Source organism: Kogia breviceps, chromosome 20 (genome assembly GCF_026419965.1).
Source record: "Kogia breviceps isolate mKogBre1 chromosome 20, mKogBre1 haplotype 1, whole genome shotgun sequence".
NCBI lineage: Eukaryota > Metazoa > Chordata > Mammalia > Artiodactyla > Physeteridae > Kogia > Kogia breviceps.
In genome coordinates this window covers 12,459,875-12,472,482 of record NC_081329.1, presented here as the reverse complement: position 1 = coordinate 12,472,482, position 12,608 = coordinate 12,459,875, and the positions used below count along the sequence as shown (strand labels likewise).

The window sequence follows — 12,608 nt, the reverse complement described above, 5'->3', positions numbered from 1 at the left end:
AAACTCTTACTAGATGTTCTATGCCAGGTCTGTTTAATAGAACTTGCTGCAGTATTGGAAATGATGGCTGTTGGTACCTGCAGTGTGGCCAGTGCAACTGAGGACTGAACTTGTAATTTTCATTGGATTTTAATTTTAATAGCCACACGTAGCTCATGGCTACCATATTGGATAGTACATCTGTTAGTCTGCAGAACTTCAGTGCTATTTGCTCTGTATACCAGCTAAGTAATCTTACACAAGTTTAACTTTTGAGGCATCAATTGTTCTTTTGTAATCCTGCAGAAGTATTTTCTTCTTGATTAAAAAAAATAGTGAATATAAAGTGTTTAACACAGCTTGGCGCATGAGAAATATTAAACTTTTTTTCCTACACCCTTAGCCATAGGTTCTATAACTGCACAATTGCAATATAGCTTGATGAGGACTGTACAATGAGAATGGTTAAAAGACTCCAACACTAACATAAAGTATATGGAAATATCTCTTCTCTGAGGCCGGGTACTTTCCTGCACTTACCCACAATGTAAAATGCAACAGACCTGGGTGTCCTCTAAAATGGCTATAAGGCCATGCTGCCATTTCCCTCCCAATAATGCCCTTCCCACGGAGCCCACAGGCCCCCCTCTCCCCGCGCCCAGCGTGAGGCAGACGTCCACACTGGAGGATGAAGGAATTGCTTTCACCCTCTCCTCCCCAACATCATGGCCTCCAGGAAGCAGGCCACTTAAAGGTGTGGTCTCTGATGCCTCAAATCCCCTAGTGCCCATATGCTTAAAACTAAGACTTCAAACAGTTCTTTAAAAAATTTTGGAACTTTCCATTATTGTCCATGTTCCTATTTCCCACAGTGTTACGGCTGACGTGGAGTTGACTTGTTTCCATGTAGTTCTCCGTCGCTGTGTCTGCGTTACAGAGAAGGACATGTTATTGCCCATTATCACAGATACGCAAGTTTCTTACTGTGTTTTCTGGTCCTGTGTGACTAAAGTCCAAATTCAAGGTTGATGTTTAAATACCCAAAGAGATAGAAAAATGCTTTTTTCCCATTGTTTAAATCTGCAAAGTGATAAGAGTTCTTGTAATATTTTAAACTTAATGTTTTCTAGTGGTTTTTAAGCCTGACCAGTATAACCCTAGGAAGCCATATAGCCACCGTAGTTAGTTCCTCTTCTTCTGGTATTAGCTGACTGTTCTATTTACCCTTCACCACAGAGCAAACAATTTTGTTCTCAAACTGGTAGAAAGAACAGAGAAACCACTTGGGGCACAGGGACAGTTTCTGGGCATGTTTATAAAAATGTAAACTGTAACTGATACCGTTTTTAATTTCACAACTGGATGTTGTAACAGGATTGCTGACTACGATGAGATTCATGACATCCCCACGATAGCCCAGGTCACGGACTGTCTCCCGGAATTCATCAGCAGAGGCATGGCCATGGCCGCCTTCTACCACGCACGGTGTCTGCAGCTTGGCTTGGGTATCACAAAGGATGAAGCAACAGCTAAGCACTATTATTCTAAAGTAAGCCTAAAAACAAATATCAATGGACTCGATAGAAATTTCTGGGTTTTTAGGTGAGACTTGGACATCTTTTTAAATCGGTGTTTTTTTCCTACTTATTGTGCAGATAACCTCTGTCTACCAAGAGGTTGTCAGACATGCAGCTTGTTTGCAAGCAATTCTGTCATTCTTTTTAATAATTAAGCACAGATGGTAAAATTTCTATTTTTGATGCAAATTATTCTATTTCACTGTCTGCCGCCTAAGGCCCAGCACCAAGACCTTAAACCCAGAACGTGCATGCCTTCTTTCACCCAGGAAAAGTGTGAATATCTATTTCATTCTAGTACATGAGAGTACATTTCATTAAGGTATCTTTTTGCATGACATCTACCACACTTAGGTGGATATTGATGAATTTGAGTTAACAAGTTTAAATAAGCCTTTTCATGTTTTAATCCATGTGATCAGTTTATTTAGATAGCAAGTGGATTTCACATCTAAAAGCAACTGTTAAAAAGTGCAGAGGGAGTGTGAAAGGGAATCATGAATAGTAACTGCAAGTTTTTTTTTTAAAAACAAAACTGCACACCTTAGGTCCATGACATCCATAAGTCCAAATGAGAATTAGATCATGAAATTTCATGCAATGCCAAATTGTTCAAGCTGGAGCAGGGAACAAGGCAAGGAATAATTTTCTGAACAATTTTCTAAGTCCCTTGCCTAAATCTGATCACGTTACAGCAGTGGTTCTCAAAATTATTTGCATATTAAAATCACATGGGGAATCTCTTAAGAATTCCTAAAGCCCAGGCCTATTTGAGAAAAATGAAATCACCGTCTCCCAGAACGGGACACAAGCAGATTTCTTTAAGCTCCCCAGGGGGTGCCAATGTGTAGGCAAGTTTGGAACCTAAATTATTTTGTTGGAAATTTAAAATTTCCAGAGGATTAAACCCATACCAACACAAATATAGGAACACAGTACAAAAATACAACTGACCTGGGGCTTCCCTGATGGCACAGTGGTTAAGAATCCACCTGCCAACGCAGGGGACATGGGTTCGAGCCCTGGTCTGGGAAGATCCCACATGCCGTGGAGCAATTGAGCCTGCGCTCTAGAGCCTGCGCTCTAGAGCCCGCGAGCCACAACTACTGAAGCCCACGCACATAGAGCCCGAGCTCCGCAACAAGAGAAGCCAACTAGAGAAAGCCTGTGCGCAGCAATGAAGACCCAACACAGCCAAAAAAAAAAAAAAAAAAAAAAAAAAAACAACTGACCTTTGAGATATTTACCATTATACCATTAGTATGAATAACAGCTGTCTTTGTTTAATCTAAATGTTCTGTATATTATACCAATTTCCAAGCCAAGTCAATTTCAGATTCTACGCTATCCTTGGTACCCTTTCCAAGTATACATAAGCAGAGAGCTCTGGGTGAAAAATAACCTGAAATGTGGTATATGTTCATCCTAAATAAAAGAGCATAATAAACATTACAATTTTAAAACTATTTTCCTTATGGTGGGAGATAATACAGCCCCATTACTCAATTTTGGCCACTGGATTTTATGGGAGATCCTCTAAGTTTCCTCCATTTTAAAAATAAGCTATTGAAGGATCTGGAATCACGTCAGATGAGGCACAATAACAGGAACTCTGAGTATCTTACTGAGAGAAAAGACTTGAGGGGCTTCTGACAGTCCTCATCAGACCGAAAGGCCGCCCTACTAAAGAGGCACCGGAGGGAAGGGAGAATGACAGCCCGCGGCAGCGTTACCGGAAAGGTAAGGCCGCGGATGCAGACACCCTGGGCTGGTCTCAGCTTTGCCACCTCAGGCTGGGTGACGGCCCAGTCCTCTGCCTCTCAGTTTCCAGGAAACCAGCAATGTATGTCCTCCTAGGAACAGTCAACGATTCTAAAGGGTTGGGGGTGGGGGATTTTAGCTTAATACAAAGAATCTTCTAAAATAACTGTTTACAGGTAAAACCTTAGTTTTTATTTCCTAAAGGTAGTGACTTTTTAAAAATATAATTCATTTTTGGCTGCGTTGGGTCTTCGTTGCTGTGCGCAGGCTTTCTCTAGTTGTGGCGAGCGGGGGCTACTCTTCATTGTAGTGCGCGGGCTTCTCATTGCGGTGGCTTCTCTTGTTGTGGACCATGGGCTCTAGGCGCACAGGCTTCAGTAGTTGTGGCACGCAGGCTCAGTAGTTGTGGTGCACGGGCTTTGTTGCTCCGTGGCATGTGGGATCTTCCCAGACCAGGGCTCAAACCTGTGTTCCCTGCATTGGCAGGCAGATTCTTAACCACTGTGCCACCAGGAAAGCCCAGGTGGTGACTTAAAGAAGTTTTTTTTATATTGTACTGTAGTTGATTTATAATGTTGTTGGTTTCAGGTGGACAGCAAAGTGATTTAGTTATACGTATATATTTTATTTATTTATTTACTCTTGGCTGTGTTGGGTCTTCGCTGCTGCGTGTGGGCTTTCTCTAGTTGCAGCAAGTGGGAGCTACTCTTTGTTGCAGTGTGCGGGCCTCTCATTGTGGTGGCTTCTCTTGTTGCAGAGCACGGGCTCCAGGTGCGTGGGCCTCAGCAGTCGCGGCACGTGGGTTCAGCAGTTGTGGCTCGCAGGCTCTAGAGCACAGGCCCAGGAGCTGTGGCACACAGGCTTAGCTGCTCCGCAGCATGTGGGATCCTCCCGGACCAGGGCTCAAACCCATGTCCCCTACGTTGGCAGGCGGACTCTCAACCGCTGCGCCACCAGGGAAGCCCCATATATCTATTCTTTTTTAGATACCTTTCCCATATAGGTTATTACAGAGTATTGAGTAGAGTTCCCTGTATTATACAGTAGATCCTTATTGATTTTTTTTTTTTTTTTTTTTTTTTGCGGTACGCAGGCCTCTTACTGTTGTGGCCCCTCCCGTTGCGGAGCACAGGCTCCGGACGCACAGGCTCAGCAGCCATGGCTCCCGGGCCTAGCCACTCCGCGGCATGTGGGATCTTCCCAGACCAGGGCACGAACCCGTGTCCCCTGCGTCAGCAGGTGGACTCTCAATCACTGTGCCACCCGAGAAGCCCAATTATCTGTTTTATATATAGTAGTGTGTATATATTAATCCCAACCTCCAAATTTATCCCTCCTGCCCCACTTTTCCCTTTTGGTAACCATGTTTGTTTCTGAAGTCTGAGTCTGTTTTGTAAGTAAGTTAATTTGTACCACATTTTTAGATTCCACATATAAGTAATATCATATGATACTTGTCTTTCTCTGGCTTACTTCACTTAGTCTGATCATCTCTAGGTCCATCCATGTTGCTGCAGATGGAATTATTCCATTATTCCAGATCTTAGTTGCAGCACGTGGGATCTTCGTTGCAGTGTGTGGGATCTTTAGTTGCGGCATCCGGCACGCTGCAACTAAAGAACCACGTCTTCTTTATCCATTCATCTGTCAGTGGACATTTAGGCTGTTTCTATGTCTTGGCTATTATGAATAGTGCTGCTTTGAACACTGGGGGGCATGTGTCTTTTTGAATTAAGGTTTTCTCTGAATATATGCCCAGGAGTGGGATTGCAGGATCACATGGCAGCTCTATTTTTAGCTTTTTGAGGAACCTCCATACTGTTTTCCATAGTGGCTGCACCAATTTACATTCCCCTCAACCTTGTAGGAGGGTTCCCTTTTCTCCACATGCTCTCCACCACTTGTTACTTGTAGACTTTTTAATGATGGCCATTCTGACGGATGTTAGGTGATACCTCACTGTAATTTTGACTTGCATTTCTCTAATCAGCAATGTTGAGCATCTTTTCATGTGCTTTTTGGCCATCTGTCTGTCTTAGATCTTCTGCCCATTTTTTGATTGTTTTTTTTTTTAATATATTGAGCTGCATGAGCACAATTATTTTGTATTGGGTTGGCGAAAAAGTTCATTTGGGCTTTCCCATAACATCTTATGGAAAAACCAAAATGAACTTTTTCACCAACCCAATATATTTTGGAGATAACAAATGATGCAACCAACAGGGGATTAAATATTCTTTCTGTGGGTTGTCTTTTCGTTTTGTTTGTGGTTTCCTTTGCTGTGCAAAAGCTTTTAAGTTTAATTAGGGTTCCATTTGTTTATTTTTGTTTGTATTTTCATTACTCTAGGAGGTGGAACCAAAAAGATATTGTGATTTATGTCAGAGTGTTCTGCCTGTGTTTTCCTCTATGACTTTTATAGCATCTAGTCTTACATTTAGGTCTTTAATCCATTCTGAATTTATTTTTGTGTATGATGTTAGAGAATGTTCTAATTTCATTCTTTTACACGTAGCTGTCCAGTTTCCCCAGCACCACTTATTGAAGAGACTGTCTTTTCTCTATTGTATATTCTTACCTTCTTTGTTGTAAATTAATTGACCATAGGTGCGTGGGTTTACTTCTTCTGGGCTTTCTATCCTGTTCCACTGATCTGCAAGTCTGTCTTTGTGCCAGCACCATACTGCAGCTTTATACACTATAGTCTGAAGTCAGGGAGCCTGATTCCTCCAGCTCTGTTTTTCTTTCTCAAGATTGTTTTGGCTTTTTGGGGTCTTTTGGGTTTCCATACAAAGTAAAAAATTTTTTGTTCTAGTTCTGTGAAAAATGTCGTTGGTAATTTGATAGGGATTGCACTGAATCTGTAGATAGGGTTGGGCAGTATAATCATTTTGACAATATTGATTCAATCCAAAAACATGGTATATTTTTCCATCTGTTTGTGTCATCTGATTTCTTTCATCAGTGTCTTACAGTTTTTGGAGTATAGGTCTTTTGCCTCCTTAGCTAGGTTATTTCTGGGTATTTTATTCTTTTTGATGCAGTGGTAAATGGGATTGTTTCCTTAATTTCTCTTTCTGGTCTTTCATTGTTAGTGTGTAGGAATGCAAGAGATTTCTCTGTATTAATTTTGTATCCTGCAACTTTACCAAATTCATTGATGAGCTCTAGTAGTTTTCTGGTAGCATCTTTAGGATTTCTGGTAGCATCTTTAGGATTTTCTACGTATAGTATCATGTCATCTGCAAACAGTGACAGTTTTACTTCTTTTCCAATTTGGATTCCTTTTATTTCTTTTTCTTCTGATTGCTGTGGCTAGGACTTCCAAAACTATGTTGAATAAAAGTGGCAAGAGTGGCCATCCTTGTCTTGTTCTTGATCTTAGAGGGAATGCTTTCAGCTTTTCACCACTGAGTATGATGTTAGCTGTGGGTTTGTCATATTTGGCCTTCATTATGTTGAGGTAGGTTCCCTCTGTACCCACTTTCTGCAGAGTTTTTATCATAAATGGGTGTTGAATTTGGTCAGAAGCTTTTTATGCATGTATTGAGATGATCATATGGTTTTTATTCAATTTATTAACATGGTGTATCACACTGATTTACGGATATTGAAAAATCCTTGCATCCCTGGGATAAATCCCACTTGATTATGATGTACGATCCTTTTAATGTATTGTTGGATTTGGTTTGCTAGTATTTTATTGAGGATTTTTGCATCTATGTTCATTGGTGATATTGGCCTGTAATTTTCTTTTCTTGCGGTATCTTTGTCTGGTTTTGGTATCAGGGTGATGGTGGCCTCATAGAATGAGTTTGGGAGTGTTCCTTCCTCTGAAGTTTTTTGAAATAGTTTCAGAAGGATAGGTGTTAACTCTTCTCTAAATGTTTGACAGAATTTGCCTGTGAAAACATCTGGTCCTGGATTTTTGTTTGTTGGGAGTTTTTTAATCAGTTTCAATTTCAGTACTTGTAATTGGTCTGTTCATATTTTTTAAAATTTCTTCCTGGTTTAGTTTTGAGAGATTGTACCTTCCTAAGAATTTGTTCATTTCTTCTAGGTTGCCATTTTATTGGCATAAAGTTGCTTGTAGTAAGTAGTTTCTTATGATCCTGGGTATTTCTGTGGTGCCAGTTGTAACTTCTCCTTTTTAATTTCTAATTTTATTGATTTGAGCCCTTTCCCTTTTTTTCTTGATGAGCCTGGCTAAAGGCTTATCAGTGTTGTTTATCTTTTCAAAGAACCAGCTTTCAGTTTCATTGATCTTTTCTCTTGTTCATTTCTACTTTGTTTAGTTTTGATCTGATCTTTATGATTTCCTTCCTTCTGCTAACTTTGGGTTTTGTTTGTTCTTTTTCTCTAGTTGCTTTAGGTGTAAGGTTAGGTTGTTTATTAGGGATTTTTCTTGTTTCCTGAGGTAAAATTGTATTGCTATAAACTTCCCTCTTAGACCTGCTTTTGCTGCGTCCCATAGGGTTGAATCATTGTTTTCATTTGTCTCTAGGATTTTTTGATTTCTTTTTTGATTTCTTCAGTGATTCATTGGTTGTTTAGTAGCATATTGTTTAGCCTCCAAGTGTTTGTGCTTTTTACAGTTTAATTCTTGTAGTTGATTTCTAATCTCATAGCATTGTGGTCAGAAAAGATGCTTGATATGATTTCAATTTTCTTAAATGTACTGAGGCTTGCTTTATGACTCAGCATGTGATCTATCCTGGATAATTTTCCATGTGCACTTGAAAAGAATGTGGGTTCTGCTGCTTTCAGATGGATTGTTCTGTAAATATCAACTAAGTTCATCTGGTCTAAGGCATCATTTAAAGCCTGTGTTTCCTTACTGATTTTCTGTCTGGATGATCTGTCCATTGAGGTAAGTGGCCTGTTAAAGTCTCCCAGCATTATTGTTACTGTCAATTTCTCCTTTTATGGCTGTTAGCAGTTGCCTTACATATTGAGGTGCTCCTATGTTGTGTGCATATATATTTATAATTTTTATGTCTTCTTGGATTGATCCCTTGATCATTATGTAGTGTCCTTCTTTGTCTCTTGTAACAGTCTTTATTTTAAAATCGATTTTGTCTGAGATGAGAATTGCTACTCCAGCTTTCTTTTGCTTTCCATTTGCATGGAATATCTTTTTCCATCCCCTCACTTTCAGTCTGTATGTGTCCCTAGATCTGAAGTGGGTCTCTTGTAGAGAGCATATATAGGGGTCTTGTTTTTGTATCCATTCAGCCAGTCTTTGTCTTTTGGTTGGAGCATTTAATCCATTTACATTTAAGGTAATGACTGATATGTATGTTCCTATTGCCATTTTGTGAATCGTTTTGGATTTGTTTCTGTAGGTCTTTTTTCTTCCCTTCCTCTTTTGTTCCCTTCTCTTGTGATTTGACGACTACTTTAGTGTTATGTTTGGATTTCTTTTTCTTTTTTGCGTGTTTATCTATTGTACATTTTTGGTTTGCAGTTACCATGAGGTTTTGATATAGCAGGCTATATATATATACAAGATTGTTTTAAGTTGCTGGTCTCTTAATTTCAAATGCATTTCCAATATCCTGCATTTGTACTCTCCTCATGATTGCTGGTTACAATATATTTGTGTGTGGATAATTTCCTATGTTTACTGTATGTTTGCCTTTACTGGTGAGCTTTCCCATTTGTAATTTTCTTGTTTCTAGTCGTGGGCTTTTCTTTTCCACCTTGAGAAGTTCCTGGAGCATTTGCTGTAAAGCTGGTTTGGTGGTGCTAAAAATTCTCTTAGCTTTTGCTTGTCTGTAAAACTTTTGATTTCTCCAAATCTGAACAAGAGCCTTGCTGGGTATTCTTGGTTGTAGGTTTTTCCCTTTCATCATTTTAAATATATTGTGCCACTCCCTTCTGGCCTGAAGAGTTTCTGCTAAAAAATCAGCTGATAACCGTGTAGGGATTCCCTTGTATGTTGTTTGTTGCTTTTCCCTTGTTGCTTTTAATATTCTGTCTTTACCTTTTGTCAGTTTGATTAATGTGTCTCAGCATTTTCCTTCTTGGGTTCATCCTGTATGGGACTCTCTGCACTTCCTGGATTTGGGTGACTGTTTCCTTTCCCATGTTAGGGAAGTTTTCAGCTATTATCTCTTCAAATATTTTCTCAGGCCCTTTCTCTCTCTCTTATCCTTCTGTGGCCCCTATAATGCAAATGTTGGTGTGTTTAATGTTGTCCCAGAGGTCTCTTAGACTGTCCTGCTTTCTTTTCAATCTTTTTTCTTTATTCTGTTCTGGGGCAGTGATTTCCACCACTCTGTCTTCCAGCTCACTTATCTGTTCTGCCTCAGTTATTCTGCTATTCCTTCTAGTGTATTTTTCATTTCAGTTATTGTATTGTCCAACTGTTCCTTAAATCTTCTAGCTCTCTGTTAAACATTTCTTGTAGCTTCTTGGTCTGTGCCTCCATTCTTTTTCTGAGACCTTGGATCATCTTTACTTCATTACTCTGAATTCTTTTTCAGGTAGATTGCCTATCTCCGCTTTACTTAGTTGTTCTTCTGGGGTTTTATCTTGTTCCTTCCTCTGGAACATATTCCTCTGCCATCTCATTTTATCTAACTTTCTGTGTTTGCCGTCCCACAGGCTATAGGATTGTAGCTCCTCTTGCTTGTAGTGTCTGCCCCCCCTGGTGAGTGATGCTGATCTAACAGGCTTGTGCAGGCTTCCTGGTGGGAGGGACTGATGCCTCCTCAGTGGTGGGTGGAGCTGGGTCTTATTCCTTTGATGGGCAGGGGTGTATTGAGGCAGCTGTGGGCTCAGGAAGACTTTAAGCAACCTGTCGGCTGATGGGTGGGGCTGTGCTCATGCCCTGTTGGTAGTTTGGCCTGAGGCTTCCCAGCACTGGAGCTTTGGGCTGTTGGGTGGGGCCAGGTCTTGGCGTCGCAATGGCAGCCTCCAGGACACGTCATGCTGATGAGTACTCCCCAATACCTCTGCCACCAGTGTCCTTGTCCCTGCAGTGAGCCACAGCTGCCCTCCACCTCCCCCAGGAGACCCCCCAAGACCAGCAGGTAAGTCTGGCCTAGGCTTCTATTAAGTCACTCCTTTTTCCCCTGGGTCCTGGTGCACATGAGACCTTGTGTGCACCCTCTAAGAGTGGTGTTTCTGTTTCCCCCAGTGCCCTGGAGCTCCTGCGATCAAGTCCCGCTGGCCTTCAAAGCCAAATGCTCTGGGGGTTCCTCCTCCCGATGCCAGATGACTGGAGCCTGATGTGGGGGCTCAGAACTCTCACTCCTATGGGAGAAACTCACAATATAATTATTTTCCAGTTTGTGGGTCACCTACCCAGCGGATATGGGATTTGATTGTATCGTGAATGCAACCCTCCTACTGTCTTGTTGTGGCTTCTTTGTTTTTGGAAGTAGAATATCTTTTTTGGTAGGTTCTAGTCCTTTTTTGTCAATGCTTGTTCAGCAGTTAGTTGTGATTTTGGTGTTTTTGTGGGAGGAGGTGAGCTCAGTTCCTTCTAGTCGGCCATCTTATCCTCATCCCCTGTATATACTAATTTGTACATGATTATGGAGACTGCAAAGACTGTCTATCATCTGCAAGCTGGGAGACTCAGACAAGCTGGTGGTTTAGTTCCAGTTTCAGTCTGAAGGCCTGAGAACCAGGAGAACCAGTGGTGTAAGTCCCATTCTTTTTCCCTTTGTGCTTAGTCTAGTTTGACTTGCTCATAGGGGGCCACATGTAGAGGCCTTGAACCTAATGTGAAATGGCTGTGCCAACACCTCAGCTTGGGGGGCCGTGTGCAGAAGCCAAGGTGCTGACTTCTTGCCACTAGAAGCAACCAAGCAAATATCTGGTAACCAACTGTCATGGGAACTAAAAGGGACAATTTCTGCATGGAGTAAGGTCTAGATGAGGTAACTTCTATCTTTCAAATTCCTGACATACCATACTATGAAATTATGCACCTTAATGCTAATTTAGGCGTAACAAAATCATATGTTTAAAAAATTATACATGCTGCTATTCACATAACAGGTTTGAGGCCAAATGTTAATGCTTTCTATTTTACTTATTTTGATAATCCATAACTTGGAATACTATCAGTGTATAAATCCATTATTTTTGGCACTGAGAATTTTCTCTCCCAAAGGATAATAGCATGGTTATTTTTAGTTATGATCTATTAATACTTTGCATAGGTTAACTTGAATCTCCGTAATTAAGAAATCAGAATAGAAATGTATCACTAACTATGAAATTCCCTTAAATCACTGTACTCTATTTCTTAAAAACAAAAGATCCAACAATTCAAAATATGTCTAAATAACTTTTTCTTTGATTTTTAAGGCCTGTCGTCTGAATCCTTCATTGGCAGATGAACTTCACACTTTACTTATTCATCAAAGAATTTAGACTACAATGTATTTCAACAAAGATCATCGATTCTAACAACTTAGAATGTGTGTATTTTTATAATTTTTATAATAGCTATGTTTGTTTTCTCTCTCCCACATTACATTATCCTGGGTATTTTACTGATGACAGGTTACCTTCATTCTTTTTTTTTTTTTTTTTTAAACATCTTTACTTATTGGAATATAATTGCTTTACAGTGGTGTGTTAGTTTCTACTGTATAACGAAGTGAATCAGCTATACGTATACATATATCCCCATATTTCCTCCCACCCTCCCTATCCCAACCCCCCATCCCACCCCTCTTGAATTTGTAAAATGTTGCAACTTGAAACAAAGCTACAGGATTGAACTGCAGGAAGTCTTCAGAGATCCAGCTCTTAGGCTAGAGACAGACCAAGACCATGTCATATATTGAAAACCATTCCATAAAACCAGTATTTTTTTCCTTTCTTAAATAGTGTCCTGAAAGACTTAGTGTAATCTTAGCTTTAATAACTTCAGAAGTATAAATGCTACAAACTTATTTTTTAAATCTGAAGTTTCTTTAATCCTTAGTGTTATGAATTTTGAATAACTTTTAGTTTTATTTCAGTCATCGAAGACTTTTAAAATAGAAAATTCCAAATTGAAAATTAAAAATCTAAATTTCAAAATAAGTGGGTTTAAGAAATTGCGTACAATCTTGCCTTTCCATATCTTCCTCTAAACATCTTAATGAGTAAAACTGCTAAGTTCCTGGTAATCAATTGAAACAAGATGTTTCTCTGTGCGTCAGGTCCTTTTCTACATTTTAAAAACCCTCAATGTATTTCAAAACAAGATAAAATTTCAAATCATCTACCAATATAACTAAACTGTTAAATTAGCAAGAGGCTTTCCTTATCAATTACATCTAC

General features: G+C 39.9%; 1 protein-coding gene across 2 annotated transcripts in view; it reads left to right on the top strand.

The window, feature by feature from the left end:
- Positions 1-12,608, top strand: part of LRP2BP (LRP2 binding protein) — a 55,769-nt gene that overhangs the window by 26,094 nt on the left and 17,067 nt on the right. For both annotated transcript variants that reach the window (XM_067022502.1, XM_059049377.2), the window contains 2 exons: positions 1,354-1,528; positions 11,643-11,755. In XM_067022502.1, the coding sequence (XP_066878603.1) occupies positions 1,354-1,528; positions 11,643-11,708 (241 nt within the window). In that variant the 3' untranslated portion in view covers positions 11,709-11,755. The remainder of the gene's footprint in view (positions 1-1,353; positions 1,529-11,642; positions 11,756-12,608) is intronic.